We start from the raw sequence: 18878 nt of genomic DNA, 5'->3' as shown, positions 1-18878 counted from the left end.
ACATGGGGAGAGGGGGTGCCAATGTGACCATGTTTTATGTTACACTGTAAATATGGGTGTAACATTAAAACATGGTAAACAATGTAATATTAGTTTTTTTTTAAAAAGATTCACTTAAACCATGGCTTACACAATTATCAATTTATGTATCCTGGTAAAAGGGTAGTCACATTTCCTCTAGTACATATAAACTGAACTTTACCATGTAGAATATGTTAATAGATTATTTTTGCAAAAAAATATAAGCAGTAGAGCATGTTTTCTCAATTAGTATGGAATGTACAAAATAGGTTTACTGCTTATTATTGAATACATGGGACTTTTGAGCCCACAGACACATGATGCTATACATATAAAATGTAAGCTACCTGAGCAAAGCTAAGTCTGGATTCAAAATTCACTAAAAACAGGACGTGAGGGATTAGGTGCAGCCGGCCAAACTGATGATTTATTAATAGATTCTTCTACTAAGGAGAAATTGAAATGCTCAGTGTGTATATCTAATTATTCATTTTTCAGAAAACCACATTGCAACATACTTATTTTCAGTTTTCCACACTGTTTATACATTATTTATATTTTGCACATCACTTGTGCTTCAAGCCTCATTTTTTTTATTAATACATGTAACACTGAAACCATTCATGTATGTTTTGGGGCAAAAAACTACATGTGGTAAATAGCGTGTTAGAACTGAAAATACTTTCATAGTAAGTATTAAATATTATGCATTTAGCTTAGGAAGCGGAGCAGGATAGCGTTTATAACATTGCCACGTTTTCTTAAAAATTAATGTGAACTTTTGTTGATCGTTCTCTTGTTACTTCTAACATAATACAATAAAAATGAAAAAACACAGTAAAGAGAATTGGAGCAAAAGTGAAGCTGTTGCCAAAGCAGCCGGATTCCTCTATTTTTATTCACTGGAAAAATTAAACAAAGAATCTGACTTCTTTACTTCATTATTCATTTATCAACTTCCTAAAAGACAAGTGCACTTTTAACTCTTTAGCTCCTGCACAATTCATTTTAAGGTTTCACATACATAGTAACATATTATTATTACATAGTATTTATATAGCGCCAACAGTTTGTGCAGCGCTTTACAATATAAGGAAGACATTACAATCACAATACAATTCAAGACAAGATGGTAAGGAGGGCCTTGCCCCTGTGGCTTACAATCTAAAAGAGGAGGGGGAAGTGATACATGAGGAGGTAGCTGTGTGGGGAAGAATTGTTTGAGAATGTGATGGTTCAGTGGTTAGGTTGAGGCGGGATAGACTTCCCTGAAGAGATGAGTCTTTATGGATCGCCTAAATGCAGTCAAGGTGGGAGATAGACGGACAGGTTGGGGTCAAGAGTTCCAGAGGATGGGAGAGACTCTAGAGAAGTCCTGGAGGCGAGTATGGGAGGAGTTGACGAGGGAGCTGGAAAGCAGGAGGTCTTGGGAAGAGTGGAGTGGACGGTAAGGGTGATATTTGGAGACAAGGTCTGTTAATATTTTGAATTTTATCCTCTGGGCAAGTGGAAGCCAGTGGAGGAATTGACAGAGGGGGGATGCATACTCTAAGCGGTTGGTCAGGTGAATGAGTCTAGCAGCTGCATTCATGATAGACTGAAGGGGGGATAGCCTGTGTAGTGGAAGGCCAATGAGGAGGGAGTTGCAATAGTCAAGACGAGAGATAACAAGGGAGTGTATGAGTAGTTTTGCGGTTTCATTGGTGAAGAAGGGGCGTATTTTGGAGATGTTACGAAGGTAAAGGCGGCAAGCATAAGCAAACATAAGCAATTCTGACCTGAAAATTATTTAAAATCTCCAAAACAATATACTCTGCCTAGCCCAAAAAAAAGTAACACATTCCAGTATTTAGTTGGATTGCCTTTAGCTTTGATTATGTTATGCATTCACCATGGCATCATTTTGATAAGCTTATGGAATGTCTCATCATTAAGTTCCATCCAGACTTAAATTCATTTTTCTTGTAGTGATGATGGGAGAGTCAGACCGTAGGTCTCCAGCACATCCCAAAGATTCTCAATGGGGTCTGGACTTTGTGATGGACAATCCATATGTGAAAATTATGTCTCATGCTCCCTGAACTACTTTTTCACAATTTGAGCCCAATAATTCCTGGCATTGTCATCTTGGAATATGCCTGTGCCAAAAGAGAAGAAGAAATCTATTTATGGAAAAACCTGGTCACTCAGTATATTCAGATAGGCAGCTGGCTTTTTTTGGGGGGGGACATAACACTGCTGAACCTAGACCTGACCAACTGAAGCAACCCCAGATTATACCATAACTAAATCCAGGTGGTGACTTTTTTGGCCAGGCAGTGTATTTTTCCAAAAGCAGAGGTCTGTAGATTAAAAATTGCACACAAACACAATATAATCTCAATTTTTTTTGTCAACTATAAGATAAGACTTTTCCGAGTAACAAGGTACCATATATATCAAGCCTCAAAATTGCATGCCCCTAAGAAGTGGTGATTAACAATACCACAAAATTGTCCATAGGCTGTTCATTAAAAACCTTTAGAGCTTATCAGTTTAGAGTTAATTGTAAATGATGGCCCTAGAATTATACCACCAACTTCTTGGTAGTCAAAGATTTAAATAAAAAATGGGTATGCACCTTCCTAGTCTCTGCAGCCAAAAAGTAAATGGAAGCAGGTGTCTCTTTAATGATAAAGAGGCTTCCACTGGCATGCCTGGTAGAGGTTGGTACTTTGTTTTGTTATGTTTTGTTGTTCATGCCTTCCATTAGAATTGGGCACATCACCTAAAGATGGGATTTGTGCTTCCAGAATAAGGGCACTCTGCCCAGACCCTGTATTTTGTTCAACACTTGTGCCTGATTCTAATGAGAACTATGTGTGCCGCAGCTAGTAAACACTGCAATGGCCACAGACAAGCCTGGCAGAAGAGACCATTTTCTTCTCTCTAGAGGTATCAGCTTCTATTTACCCTTTGGTTACAAAATCAGAGGAAAAGTGCACTGATCTGATGTACTTCCCATTGTAGCTGTTATTGAATGTTTAGTTGACAGAGTAGTATTTTATAACTTTTAATGTTTTAATTGTAACCACCACTCCATCTTTTGAAGTTGCCTTTTTGACATCCATATGCAACTAAATAACCCAAGTCTATGGACATTTAACAGATAATCAATTAGGCAGCTTCATCCGACCTGCATAATGTCGCTCATGCCCACTTTGTATTGTGCAGTATCAATCCACTTCTACTTTTTCTTTACCTCTGTAACCCATGTAGCTACTCATTCAAGTGATTCCTCTTTTTAAGTGCAGTATACTAATTACTAGGGATGCACCGATACCAAGTACAGTCCTCGGTACAAGTACAAGTCACAATACTTTTCGAGCTCCAAGACTAGACTAGAGAGCAATTCAAAAGTTAGGAGGCAGCTGTCATTTTTAAGGAGCACACGGAGCCCTGGGGATTTGTACATCTCTGTGTTAATGTATAGATTTTGTTTTTATAAATATAAATAAAGGGATTGCAAGTACGAGTACTGATACTTGTACAAGTACTGATGATACATTTTTGTTTATTGTCATGTGACAGTTTTTCTAAAACAATACAGACTAATGATTTCAGGACAAAGGTGGAGCGCCAGAGCCAGGTTCCAGCTGCAACCGCTGCAACCCTGGTAGTTCTCATGAAAATGCCAAGTATCGGCATTGGTACTCGAAAAGTATCGGTGCATCCCTACTAATTATACATAAAACATTGACACTCAAAAAAAACCTGATCATTTCAAAAATCTTATACCCGCTGAGAAAAAAAAAGAATATATAAGGAAAATGCAGACAATATCCAGTGTCTGTGGCTTTTTCTGTTTATTCTATAGGGTCTTGGCATTCAGAAAATATATAATGTTGGGGGGTTTTAAGTAATTTTTAGGCCTAAAATGTGGAATATAACATGGGTACAAAAAATGAAAAAAGGCCTCAGTCATGAAGGGGTTAACAGGTACCTGGAACAGATCCATAGATAACTATAAATGTCACCTGTAAACACCAGATTCCCTATTCTGTTTGGACCTAACATGATGCTGTTGTACACAGGTGGACAGTGGTAAAACTATGAAGCTGTATTACTAGCTGAGTTGAAAATATTCATTAAAAAAGAGTGGAGATGCACTTCAATTATGTAATCATGTGCTGATCAAATAAAAAAACAAGAATTATCTATTCACATTACTGGATAATTCAGTCTTCACCCCTTCTTGAGTGAACATTCTCAATGCCGTTAGTAATTCAGCCTCTCCATGTGTTCTGAAAATCTTTATGTTTTGTTTTGTTCTCTTTTTCAGCATTTTTTCTTCCTGGTTAAAGACTATGGGAGCTGGCTGGACATTGGAACAAGGTACATTTTAAAAGTATTTTACGTGAATAGAGAAAATGGAAACATAACAACAATTCTGTATTCTCACAGCTCTGGATGCCGCACACCGAGCAGCAGTGACGCGACGCTAGGCGAGGTAAGTAAGAAGACGCGCTGGCGCTGACTCGAGTATAAGCCAAGGGGGGCACTTTTCACCCAAAAAAATGGGCTGAAAATCTCGGCTTATACTCGAGTATATACGGTAATATTGTTTCAGTACTTACTATTTTTGCAAATGGATTTTTTCTGTCTTGTTTGCTTATTCTGTTACGTAAATGATCCCCTCTGCAACTGTAACAAATGTTTTTTATTCCACTCATTTTTTATTTAAGAAAAGGTGTACACATACAGCCAAGTATACGTTACATACCGTACAATCACAAGGGTTACATCTGCAGTGATACAGAGAATGCTATCTCATGCAAAATGTTAACTGGAAGTTTCAAACGTCATCAAAACAGTATTGTAGGTTGCTGGAGCAATCTTTGTTGATATAAGGACACATGAACTATCTGTTGCTTATAGGAAAGTGTACAAAAGTTTAAAGGTACAAAAGGTTTGAACAGTAGTGGTATATTGAACTCTAACAAAAACTATAACCTTAGGGACCAGAGTCCCATTCCTCAAAAGAAGTGGTTTATGATTTGTCACATACTGTATCTCAACATTGTGAATGCATGTAGTGTAAAGGCCAGAGCTCCCTTATGTCAAATCGTGGCTGTAACAAATGTTTTTATTGCCATATAGGTTTCATAAGTACAGCATGTACACTGTCAGTAAAAATGCTTTTTTTTTAAAGGCTAATATACTTTTTAAGTTTCTTATATGGTGGGAATAGTCTTGGTGTATGCCATAGTAGTGCGTCACAGCATTTAGCAAAAATATGCATTGTTATCCATTTGGTAGCAGCTGATATGGTGATACGGGGAAAAAGTGAGAAATACTACTTACAAAAATTAAGATTTCACCCCTATGCCTTGCTATATCGAACCTGGTAGAACGCTAGAGTTGGGCTCTAGTTCATCTTATATATAAAAAATTTTAGACCTACAGGTGAAGTTTAAAACAGAGATTGTTTTAGTATTGAAATTAGAATTAAAGCCTAATTCAGTCTAACAATGCACAGCTATACCTGCACTCTGTATTTAAAGTCTTACTAAGTACCACTGGGGATTTGAGAAGCGCCTAAAGTGCATTTCCACGGTTGACGCATCATAACGACCCGTCTGTGGGTTTTAGACATCTGTATGTACCCCTGTTGTTACCATGTAAATCTCAATAAAAATTTATTTGAAAAAAAAAAGTGCATTTCCACTTTTGCAGTCAAGTTTGCGAAAACCCCCCTATATGTTTTCTGTTCCCATTCACACAGCATAGTAACAAATAATTTTACAAAAAATAGTTCTAACCTTTTATATGTTTTGTTGCATCATAGTTGGTGACCGGACTTCTTTTTGTGTATAAATACAAACATATCAAAGGTGAAATAATGGATTAACCCCTTTATGACAGGACTGTTTTGGGCATGTTGTACGTTAAGGACCATTGCTGTTTTAACACTTTGCACATACATGCTAAAATCTGAAATTTTAAATAGAAAATTGCTTTAACTACTTGCTCTCCAGAGCAATTTTTTACTATTTTAACACACGATAAAATCTGACTTTTCGGCTAGAAAACAGCTTAAAACACCCAACAATTATGTTTTTTGAAAGCAGAGGCCCCGTGGAATAAAAAAATGCTAGTTGCAATGTTTTATGTTGCACTGTATTTGCGCTTTATTTGCTGGTTTATCAAAACAGTATTTTTCAGGATAAAATATACTAAAATGAAATTTAGTGCACAGAAACAGAATATAATACCCAATTGTTTGGTAAAATATATAAGAGATGGGGTCACGTTGGGTAAAAAGATGCTAAACATGCCCTAAAATTGCATGCGCCCGTGAAAGCGCAAAAAAACTACAATACCCCAAATTTCTAATAGGTGAAACTTAAAAAGCTTTTACTGCTCATCAGTTTAGTGTTAACAGTGATTGATGGCCATAGAAATTTTTGCTCTCACTCTGGCGTTCACGGCAATATGTGCCCGATGTGTGCTTGTATTTGTGTGTGCTTGTATGTGGGGGCGGGGGACTTTAAAACTTTTTTAGCATTTTTTAGTATTTTTTTTTATATATGCTACTTAAATGTTTTAAGTTTTTTACACTTAATTTTATTGCTATCACATAGGCTAACATAGCCCCCTATGTAATAGCAAATATGATGTGACAGGTCCTCTTTAAGGAGACATCAGGGGTCTTTCAGACCCTAATGTCACCTAGGGACCCCACAGAAGCTGATGAAGCAGCAATCTGCTTCAGCAGCTTCTTCTCCTGGCTCTAGGAGTCAGAGAATGTAAACAGTGACACCGGGAGTGATGTAATACACACATCACTTCCTGGGCCTGTCATTGGAGGAGAGACCAGCAGCTAGAAGCTTGCTGATCTCTCTGATTGATGTGGGGAGACCTGTTCAGATCTTGGGCCCACCCGGGGGACAGTGGAGGCCAGGGTAGCCTGGGCGGTTGCCCAGGCTGGCGGATCGCTTGTACCTGATTGGGTGGCTGCACAGCTGGCGGATCGCTTGTACCTGAATAGCCGTCGCCGGCTGTTTACTACTGTACCAAGAACACGGCTGCAGCTGTGTTCTTGGTATAACCACTTCAGGGGGAGGACGTGTATATATGTCCACCCACCAAAAGTGGTTAACCACCTTTCGTCCGACCATTGCAACTAGACGGCCAGACGATGGCGTCCAAGATGTGGATGGGCATTTGAAAATGTCCTTTCTCCGCTTCCGCTCGTGCGCACAAGTGGGAAACTGGCTGTAATTTAAACAGCTGGCGATGCTTGTGTACATACAAGCGTTCAGGTGGCTGTAGAGCTGTCTAATCGATTATATGTTGTGCTGCTGCATGCTGTTGCTCCCTCGCTGCTGCCTATTCCGGGCTATGCTGTCTGTGTGCCGGGCCTAGGACTGACAAGGCGGCTCTATGAACAGAGATCGGAGGGAGTTCAGCTCATAAATGCCGGAGTGATGTGTATTACATCCCTTATGCATTAAGCTGTCATTCCTCTGGCTTCTGTAGCTGGAGAGGAGCTGGTGAAGCAGATCTCTGCTTCATCAGCTTCTTTGGGGGTTCCTATGTGACATTAGGGGTCTAAAAGACCCCTGATGTCTCCATAAAGAGGATCTGTCATTGTACATTTAATATCACATAGGGAGCTTCTTAGCCCCCTATGTGATAACAATAAGGTTGCGTGTAGAACAAAAATATCACCGCGAGCGTTGAAGCATGAGCAATAATTCTAGGGCCATCAATCAATGCCTTAAAATTGTGTGCGCACTGTCAGTGCCGTCAGAGTCAGATGCCAATTTGTTGGTTTTTTTTAAAATAACATTCTACCTACTAAACTATTAGACCTACAGACAAACACATTACTAACAAACTTTTTTTTAATTCTACCTAACCCTCAAACTGACTAAAACATTAATCTCTGTTTCTCTTCCTCACACACTAGTGAGGAGAAAGATAGGCAAAGATCACTCAGTCTAAGGCGGTGTTTAAACACACTGCCTTGACTGCAGCCAATCAAAAGTGATTTGGGAGCAATCGTGATGCTCCTGAATCACTGGGGCTGTTACCAATCTGCCTCAGATGTGATCAGAGGGTAACAGTGGAAAAGCAGTGGTAGCAATTACCGATCGGTTGTTTTTGTTCATGACCAGAACCATCATCGGTCGTCAGCATGTTTTTTTTGCAACAACAGCCTGGACCGGTTGGCAAAGGGTTGAAAAATCTTAGTATCCGAGAGGTACCTGCACACAATTCTTTCTGTCCTTTTGAGCATCCCAGGAGAACCCCAAGTTCTAAACCTCTCATTACTGATAGGAAGAGACACATTAACCCCGTAAGGGCAAGCCAGTCCTGGTTTCGGAGGAGGGGCAGCGGAGCCCAGGAAACACGGCGGGGGGGGGCGGGCGTCCCGGTTACTGGATCGTAGAAGCTATCTGGCTGCAGCTGAGCCGCCAGATTCGCTTCTGCTGTAAAGCCGGCTGCCAGCTCTACAAAACTGAACAGACTAACCGCCCGGAGTCTATTTAGCCGCTTCCGATTTCATGACGGGATTATCCCGTCATGGGTGGGGAAAGAGGAGAAATGCAGGAAATCTGGCTTTAGAGCCCAAAGTCCAGATTCAAGACATTTGGGGACCTCAGGGTGATAAACTAATAAATCACTAAGAGGCGCATTCACATAGTTTTGTTTATTTTACTTTTTATCATTACAGGCTGAGAGAAAACATTGTAAATAAATATAAGGGAGTATGGGCAAATATGCCACTATAGGGCTTCATCGTATTATATTCTGTGTATTTAAGCAATGATAAATTAGTTGCATCATTTAAATTCGTTTCTTGCCCCATCTTTATTATTTATAGGTAAATGCCTAAACAGTTACTCTGTAAGGACATCTGGTTGTTAACCCTCAATTTTATGTTATCAGTGCAATTTTATTTTCTTTTTCCGACACTAATATAGGGAGATGTTAATGAATGTGCAGAACACTGGCTAATAATGCCTATCACCACAGCCTATGAAACCTTTAAATGCAGGCTAATAGTATCCTGTCGTGTTAGGACTCTGGCTCATTAACTTTCTCATGACTTTCACTGAACAAATGGAGAAACTGGGTCTTGTGAACATTTAGGTGCTATTATCTTTGTCACAGCGTTAGTATATTCTACTACAAATTAATAGCCTATCATCTTTCTGGCTCGCCGTGTCAGAGTCTTTGTCTGGGTCTGCATTTTAACTCCATGTATGTGTTCATCCAAAGAGAAAACACTACCTTTTTTTAATATTTATATTCAATATTTTCAGTTCATTTGGAATAACCTGTAATTTACTTTTTTTTATGTTGAATTTAAGTGGCACTAAATTCAGTAGTTAAACCTTAAAAATGCATTTAAGCACCTATTAACAGAAATGTATCTTATTTGTGTATCACTAAGCTGCAGATCCTCAAATCATCTCTGAATTGGTGCTGACACTGTCTTTCCTTCTGGAGGGTAGCTACTTTTGTTCCCCATGGTCCCTGCATGTGTTGTAAAGTAGCCACTGCTCCAAACCCGCTCCCATGATGGACTACAAACTTGCATTTTGTGTACTAATTTGTATTGTGATTGTAGTCCATCACGGGTGTGAGCTTGGAGCTATGGCTACTTTACAACATACACGGGGACCATGAAGAACAAAAGTAGCCACCCTCCTGAAGGAAGGACAGTGTCAGCATGAATTCAGAGATGGTTTCAGGATCTTCAGCTGAGTGATACACAAATAAGATACATTTGTGTTAATAGTTAGGGTACCTGAATGCATTTGTAAGGTTTAACTACTGAGTTTAGTGTCACTTTAAGATGGAAACAATATCTGAACGACATCATATTACACATAATGTGCATAATTTACTCTTTACCAGTGGCAAACCTTAGACATACGACACACTCCCTAAAAACATAATCAAAGTACCTTTGGTGTGCTCCATATGCCCTGGTCTTTCTACAAAGCCATGGCCGTTCAGCTATTATGGCAAGACTCAGCTGTCATTTTGACAGCTGGGTCTTCCTTTGTGCTCTAGTAGCAGTTGCAGTGACTCCTATGTAAAATGATGCTTGCAAGCTACTGTACGTTTTCAAGCATCGTTGATAAATACAAAGTAACAATATTGTTGTTACACAGACTTTATTCCATCTAGTAGCCATAATGCGCTGCAAATCTAAAGGTCAGATGTTTGCAGAGATGTTTTATAAATACACCTAGGTGTTGACCTGCTCTGCAACAGCACAGCTTTTTCAAGGACACACCACCTGCCTGCTGACTGGACAATGAAAGAGCAGCAGCACAGTGATCATTCATCACTCTGTTACCTCCAAGACCTCCATCTGCTGTCTGCATTTGAAGATACAAAATGTCCATGTAATATTTGAGTTCTGGAAAATAATAAATAAAAACAAAGATATACAAAACACTATGCATTACTATAAAGATTTAAACAGAGTATTTACATAAATAGTTTTACCTCTGTATCACTTAAACCACACCAGATTAGTATGTAAGGGCAAAAAACAAACAAATGTGCAGTACATCTCTGCAATACATACACCTTCCCCATGTTTATCATATTAAAGACCCTGTAACAGAACAGTTTTTAAAAATATGATTACGTCAAGCCTTGTGGGTGAATTGCATAAGAAGAGGAGGTCTCTGTTCATGGTGTCTGGATAAATAAAGTCACCTGCATTTATTTTTTTTGGAATGCAGCTGGTCTTTTCCTTTAGATTTGTATAGAAATCTACCTGTTGGTCTGTCACAAATGCACTCAGCTCCTGAATTCTGTTGCAAGCTTGGACACGCAGCATTTTTTGTGAACTGAGTGGTGTCAGCCCTGACATTTTTTTCTAAAAAAATTATTTTGCTAATCAACTTAAAGGTTAGTCCCTAAGATAAGGACTGAAAGGGCTAATTACTTTCCAAGAGATAACACAGAAATGTGCAGAAGACATAAGACAGGTCTGAATTTCTGACAAGATCATCAGGTATTAGTGAAGTCTGTTAAAAGTGTGGTCATTTACTAATAAGCCTGACAAGCTCTCTGAAATATCCAATTTGCACTGATTAGTGGTTGCAAGCAATGTAATTGTATAATTGCAAAGCATCATACTCTGACTGGGTATTGTACAGATTTCAGCTATTCCATATGAACATTTATTTAAATTAAATCTGACCTAGATTCTTTTATGCGGCTCTATAACTTGCACATGTGGTAAATTATTCGATATACAGTATATACTAGAAAGTTCTTGTTTCTGTTGAAATCTGTTTTGAAATGCTTTTCGTTTATTTGTTCCTCTACATTTTTACATTTTGTTGTTTGCATAGTCGGACACAGAACGCAGATCTTTCAGGTTTGTCTACTTTTTTGAGCAAATTAATAAATGATCAAACAATGATAAAATAAAAAAATTGCATTTATTACATTTTTGCATTCAGGACTGCAGAGCATTGCAACCATAATGGATGTGTGCCACAGGTGCCTTGAATAGGCTCTTGCACTGCTTACTCTCAGCCCTAGGTGCATATGATATAGATTACTATTATGAGGCTGGTGGAAAGTAATGCATGAACTACATATGTGGTGGCTTCTCCTCCCTGCTGCTAGCTGCTCTGCCATGGTGGCAGATGGATTCTGTATTCTATGATTAAATTATCAACGTTTAGTTTAGGTAATTTTATTTTTATACCCTCCCCCCCACTTTCTAGTTTAAAAGCTCCTCCAGTCTTTCTGAATGTGCATTCATGATGTGGCACTGCCCACACAACTGTGCTTAATTAAAATAAATTACAAATGTCTTAAATTACAAAGAAGAAGCACCCTGCAATTCAGGTAAATGGTAGGAGAGTGGCTGGAGGTGGCTTGAGGGCGAGGGGTTGGGGAATATGACCATGCTTCATGTTACCCCATACATGTGGATTAACATCTACTTTTTGTTACCATCTCAATATTAAAAGTAATATTGCCAATTAAACAAGTATAATGAAAGACTACAAAGATGTTAAGTCACTTAAGAAAAAATAACTAAATTGTAAAAAGTCAGTTAATCAAAAAACAAAAGGGAACAGAAGGTTATTCTGATGAAGGGGGCTTGCCCCTGAAATGCGTCAATCTTGGCTGACTGTGGCCGGTGGATGGTGATGTGACCGGAGGCTACCGTGTTACATAGTCGGGGTGATAACATGTTGGGTTAACAGACAGTGTGGCCTCTTGTTTGTTGTTAAAGCCTGATGAAAACATTTGCTTGTGAGTACATTTATCCCTTGTTTTATTTATCCTAATAAGCGGTTTTACACACGGAGATGGCACTCTGTTCCCTTTTGTTTTCTATGTTCGTGGTGGAAGCCCCAGAGCCTTGGATGAGCAGCTCTGTGTGAAGTCTGTGTGAAAAACTGTGATAAACTGTTGATAACTTTGAGCATGCAACAGCAAGTGGATCGTTCATCTGGCAGTCATTAGCGCCAAGAGTTAAAGAAAACTTTTAGTCAATTAATCAACTTTAATGCAGTAAACCATCAATAATTCGCTGAAGCTGAAAGCTGAACTCCAGGCAAGAAGGTAAATGCACAGTTGACCTTACATGCAGGTGTGGACAAATGTGTTGGTACCCTTCAATGAATAAAGGGTAATAACGTATTTGGTATGTCTACAGGCAGAAGCTTCCTACAATTCAGTAAGTGGTGAGAGGGTGGGGGGTTGGTTGGGGAATACGATCATGTTATCATCATGCTCATGTTACACCCTAAATATTTAGGGATTTTTTTAAATGAACCCCCAAACTGCAAGGGTTACGTGCTTATTTTATCTAGGGAGCATAAGTAAAGATTTACTCACCCGTTTCTTGCTCGCGAGTGGCTTTAGCCACTCATCCCAGCCCCTTCTTCCCCAGGGTCCAGTTGTCTAAGAACCCGTGACGTGATCACATCTAATATTAGGTCTATTGAACATGAAGACGCTAAAGGAAAAACCACATCTGGAGGACAGTGGGGGGCGCAGAGACGATCAGTTGACCCTCATAGCCATAATAATAGTACATTTTTCTAAATCCTGGAATTGTTCTTTAATGAGTTAAACCATCAGTAATTAGCTTCAGTAAAATCTGAACTCTAGGTAAGAAGATAAATGCACAGTTGACCTTACATACAGATGTGGACAAATTTGTTGATACCCTTTCATTAAAAAGGAGAACCCACACTTTTCTGTGAAATTACTTGAAACTGACCAAAGCAATTGGTATCTATCATTGTTTATCCCATATTTAACTGATTCAGGACCACCGTACATAAATAAATGGCACCATCCTGAAGCAGTTATACCAAGATCACAGCTGCTATGGAGCCGCCCATTCACTTGTACGGCACCGGGGAGTGTACACCCCCATTCTGCCGACAGCTATCCCAGGCTACGCTGTCCCCCACGCAGGCCTGGAACCAGCTTGGCAGGTCTGTTCACTTAGATTGGAGGAAGGTCAGCAAACTTGCAGCAGCTGATCTCCCCTCTGATCACTGAACCTGGAAGCGGTGTATTACATCACACTCAGTTTCAGTGTGTCATTTCTCCGGCTGCTGTAGCCAGGGAAGAAGCTGATCTGCTTCTTTGGGTTTCCTAGTTGACATTAGGGGTCTAAAAGACCCCTGATGTCTCCACAAAAAAGACTTGTCACATACTCTTTGCTATTACATAGTGGGCTTGTTAACCCCCTATGTGATAGCAATACATTTAAGTGTAAAAAAGAAGAAAAAAAATCAAAACAACAAACAATAATTCTAGGGCAATCAATCACTTTTAACACTAAATTGATAAGTGGTTAAAGCTTTTAAAGCATCGCCTATAAGGAATTTTGGGTATGGTAGTTTTTTTTGCGGTTTCACAGACATGTGCAATTTTAAGGCTTGACATGTTTGGTATCTATTTACCCAACACGACCCCATCTTTGATATTTTACCAAATTTGTGTATCATATTCTGTTTCTGTGAACTAAATTTCATTTTAGTCTATTTTATCCTAAAATACTGCTTGATAAACATTTGCGCAACTAGCAATTTCACTATTTTAATCCTTTAAAGACAAGACTGCTCACTTACCTTTTATACCCTACAGACCTTAATTATCCATACCAGATCATAACCATTATACTAATACATATATCTTATTTTGAGCCCTACTTAACTAATACATTAAATGCACTAATACTGAAAACTTTTTTTTATCGTTTAGGAGCCAATAAACTGTAAAGCTAGCAAAGAGCTGGAACAAAGAAGAAATATTTTTTATGAATCAACATAAATCTAAACAAACATAATGGTTGCTCTGTTATTCCAATTCACACTTTACATGAATTAGTATGGCAGATATCAGCATTATTAGAACACATAGCTATGTTGATTTATTAAAAAGTAATGCCTCCGTGCCTATTATGACCACATGGAGATATTTTAATAAATTAGACACAGAAAGAAGTCATAGACAGTAAAACGTAATCAACAGATACCTGTTAAATATTTGACAATAAACAACATTTGAGAAAATATTGTGTCAGGGTTGTGAAGTCCACATTCTGCTTCGCAGCCATATCCTGGCAGCATTCTCAACCTCTTCACTGGATGTGTAGTGATATCCAAGGAGGTCTGCTTTCAATTTGAAAAAAAGATGACAGTTACAGGGTGCCAAGTTTGAACTGTATGATGGATGTGGTACAGTGGTGAGATTAAGCTTCTTAATTGCTTCCGTAGTGGCATGTGAAGTGTGTGGCCTTTTTTTTTTCAGCTGTGGGCATCTAAAGCAGTGGTTCTCAACCTGCGTAACCTCAGGACCCATCTGTGACCCAAGTCGCACTGCAATGGAACGCATTGCATTGCGGTACTGTGTGTCCCAGTGCGGGCGATTGAACTGTGGGCGGGAGGTGTGTTTGGGATGCCATTCAAATGAATGGCAATGCAATGCACCTCCCACACCAGAATTGCTTGTACAACTCCCTTGCGTGCCCTGTAGAGGTGCCGGGAGCCAGAATGTGATGTCACTCTGGTCCAGGGACCTTTACAGGACTCGCGAGGGAGCTGTAAGCAATGCACATATGGATGGAGCTCCCTCCCGGCCATAGCTCCAGCTCACCCCACCTCAAGCTGACACTCGGCGCCAGGCAGCATATTCTGAATGGCTGCTCAGCATGAGAACTGACAGTGCTGCACTAGGGGGAGGCTGAGGAACCTCTCACCTAGAAAAGTGGAAGGCACGCAGTGACCCACTGAACACGGGGTCGCGACCCACTTTTGGGTCATGACCCACCAGTTGAGAACCAAGGATCTAAAGGAACCCATCAAGCACAAACCTTCAGGTATCCAAAAACAGTAATAATGTGACCCACACACTTGTGCAAACTGCCTATCCTGTTTAATGTTTATCTAAGTGAGCCACCAGTTATCATTAAAGGAGAACTATGGGGTACACCTTTTTTTGCATTTTTAGTTTCTTTATGATACAGGAGTACATTTTGCATAGTACTCCTGTAATCAAAAATGCACCACAAGCTAAGAATTCAGTGTAATATACTGTAAACAGGACTAAGCTCTGTGCTTAGTTCAAACAATATTGTCAGGATCCTCTTCTCCCATTGAGTGGCAGCAGCTTGTAGGAGCTGCTGCGCTTTCATGTGAATGGAGCTCGGGGCACATCCATCCCGCAGTTTGTCCTTCGTCCCCTCTCTCCTCCATACTGCTGTCTCCAGACACTACACATAACACATCAGCACTAAAATCATCAGTTCAGCTCTGTCCTCGCCCTCCTCCTCTCTGCTGTCTTGGGACATACACAGGGAGCAGAAGAAGAGATAAAGACAGCAGAGTGGAGAACAGGAGGTCGAGGATGGAGCTGAACTGCCGGTCTTAGTGCTGACGTGTTATGTGTATTGTCTGGAGACAGCAGTGTGGAGGAGTGAGGGGAACAAAAGACAAACTGCAGGTTGGTTATGCAAGTGTTAACGCTGATGGAATGTGCCCCCAGCTGCTATGCTCCACAGGTTGTCATGAACATGCAGCAGCTCCTACATTTTTGATTACAGGAATACATTGCAAAATGTATTCCTGTATTTTAAGAAAACAAAAAATGCAAAAAAGGTGTACCCCATAGTTCTTCCTTAATCAGTTCCTTAACATGTTCTGTGTAAAGATCATCTGATTCTGCCACAGTTCAGCCACACAATTCCAATATTCCCTACTTGCCATCTTTACCTCTTTGGCCCCAGTGACCCACAGTATTCACATAAACACAGTTATCTAAATCATCATATGCATATGCTGGTGAGTTTTGATTGGTGCAACACCTTCTGCATTCAGGAACCGTATAGCACACTGTTTAAATCACACTGATGAGGATCCAGCACAGGCTGCATTTCATAGAGAGTAGCAAAAAAAACCTTCTTTCTCGTTCTTTGAGGGACCCAGGAATTTAGAGACTATACTGTCACCTACAGGAGGATTTGGACACTAGCAAACAAAAAATAGTGACACGCCTGTTATAACCCCTCCTATTGCTAGCATGCATTAGTTTTTTGCTAATGTCCTAGGGGGATGGACACCTTTTCTCTGTTCTGTTGAGAAAAGTATAACCTTTTTGCTAGCTAACGTTTTCTTCAATTAATATGATTTTTTCTTCAATACAAGCTGCCAAGGTGGTTTTTGTATGCAGTTCTCTGAATCAGCAGCTCCTAAGCACTAGCTGTAGAAGCTGTAACAGGACTGGGGTATTGGGTGATTGTGGGGCTCGCATTGGAATATGGCCTTTGGGCACTGGGCTCGCAACCGTGGTGCTTTCCAGTATTGTGTTAGCCCCAGAGTGTACTGTGTTAGCTCAAAAGCAATTTCCTGGGCAAGAGCCATGGCACAACCCCAATTGTTACCCCGTTTCTAAAGACTCACTTTGTGAGTAAGCCATGTGAGCTGAGCACGGGCAACAACCTCATATTATGTACAAAATTTACCTTGCTCCAGTTATTTTGAAGCAATGTATTGTCATGGAATGCCATCATTGATCTATGAACATAGAAAATAATGATACTAGTGCATAAGAAATGAATGTTTCAAATCCTTAAAATATATAGGTACACTTGGCCATTAAAATATGAAAGAAACTAGCATAACATAAAAGTAATTGCTTTAATTATTTTATTGGAACACAGTTTAACCTTTCTGCATACGTTAATGGATATTGAAGATTTTTTTTCCTTGCACTCCCATTAAAAAATATTTAACAGCACAAAGAAAAGGTTATGCCTTGATAAAGAAAATACAAATCTAAAAAGAAAGATGGTTCTTCGAACAACCGATAGCAAATTGAACTGCTTTTTTAACACTATAATATTTTAACTTCCATTAAATGCTAAAGATCCACTTGTGTTGGTCTCAAAATTAATGAAAGAATTATCATCAAAAAAAGAGGCACATCTCAAGAACTACCTCTTGATTATTTGGTGTCCCTTGTTACAAAGAAAGGGAAAGTTTACTGTTATGTCAGTTCTTGCTTGAATAGCCTTTGACCTAGAGCCGATGTTTTTATCAGTTCTTCAGACTCCATAAAAAAGTTTATAAGGCATTTACTGTAATGCATTGAACTGACCTCCTATTTGCCTCAATAGTTTAGGTTTTAGATGTCCAGCATTCTAAAGGATAAGGTTATTAAGTCCCTCTGAAAGACTGGCTGGATTATAATTGTATATGGCAATAAAGTCAAAGTTATCTCCGTGACCTTTCAGGTGGCTCCATTCCCAGAGATTGCTTTGATAACAAGCTTAGCTCCAGCTTCAAAGAGTTTTGTGGTGCAATTAACAATATTTATGTCACTGGGGTACATCCTGCAAAAATGACCTTTCCTGAATGTTGTAATTGTTACAGTAGTTTTTTTTCCAGAAAGTTACAACAAATCCTTGTACTGTGCTATACAGAAGCAGATTCGGTGCAACCCTAATATTTACAGCAATGCAGAATGGCACAGGCTATAGAGGTGGGTAAAATAGTTTTGATCTGGGTCTGAATGATAGGTGCCACACCCCTAAGGTTTGTAATCAACAAGGACAGAAAGTGAGGAGCTGATACGACGTTTCGCGCACACAGGCGCTTCTTCAGGTATAGGGAATATCAGTTTGTATAATATGTGTCTGGGCGGGTCTAGTCGAATCGCGCACCTGCGCAGTCCCCCCTAGAGATGGGAGGGGTGCAATATGGGCCAAATCCCAATGTTGGGTCAGAGGCAAAAGGAATACAGGCATGTAAGAAGTGTTTCAGTCAATTGATCTATTGGCCGAGCAATTTGAGGAAGAAAGAGTGGTGAGCCGAGCAAGGTTATCTGTCTGCTTGTCTTCGGAAATTCCTCCAATTGCCCCCACGGCAGGCAGCGGTGCTGGATGTGGGTGGCGTGGGGGGCAATTGGAGGACTTAATTTCCGAAGAATTTTTAAAACCCCCCCCTCACCTCTTCTGGCCAGTCTTCTGTCTTCATCTGTTTCCTATGTGATTTCTGTTTGCTGGGTCCTCACTGCCGTCCGAGGCCCCATGTTGTGCCTGCAGGGCTGTCTTCAGTGCCTCCTTGTTCTGCGGCTTCCTCCTCACAGCGGCCGGTGGGCCCCATACTATCTCAGCCGGCGGACAGGCCCCCCCATTTCAGTGCGTCGCACCCCCCCATTTTGTATTGTCAGATGTTAAGATCAGTATCCGGCGGCTGGCGGGCCCCCCATCTCTGTGCTGGGAGTGTCGGATGACACTCCCGGCGCAGAGACTGGGGGCCCGCTGGCTGCTGGATACCTGCTCTCTATATACATTGCCC

The 18878-nt window shown here is 40.1% G+C and overlaps 1 protein-coding gene across 1 annotated transcript in view; it reads left to right on the top strand.

Moving 5' to 3' along the window:
* LOC108802119 (GPI ethanolamine phosphate transferase 1-like) overlaps window positions 1-18878 on the top strand; it is an 82250-nt gene that overhangs the window by 56550 nt on the left and 6822 nt on the right. The window contains exon 10 of the mRNA XM_018574009.1: window positions 4343-4395. Within this exon, the coding sequence (XP_018429511.1) occupies window positions 4343-4395 (53 nt within the window). The remainder of the gene's footprint in view (window positions 1-4342; window positions 4396-18878) is intronic.

The sequence above is a fragment of the Nanorana parkeri genome, unplaced genomic scaffold, assembly GCF_000935625.1.
Source record: "Nanorana parkeri isolate BGI_ZX_2015 unplaced genomic scaffold, ASM93562v1 scaffold49, whole genome shotgun sequence".
Lineage (NCBI taxonomy): Eukaryota > Metazoa > Chordata > Amphibia > Anura > Dicroglossidae > Nanorana > Nanorana parkeri.
Note: the sequence above shows the minus strand (reverse complement) of the source record. Positions and strands in the feature narration are given on the sequence as shown.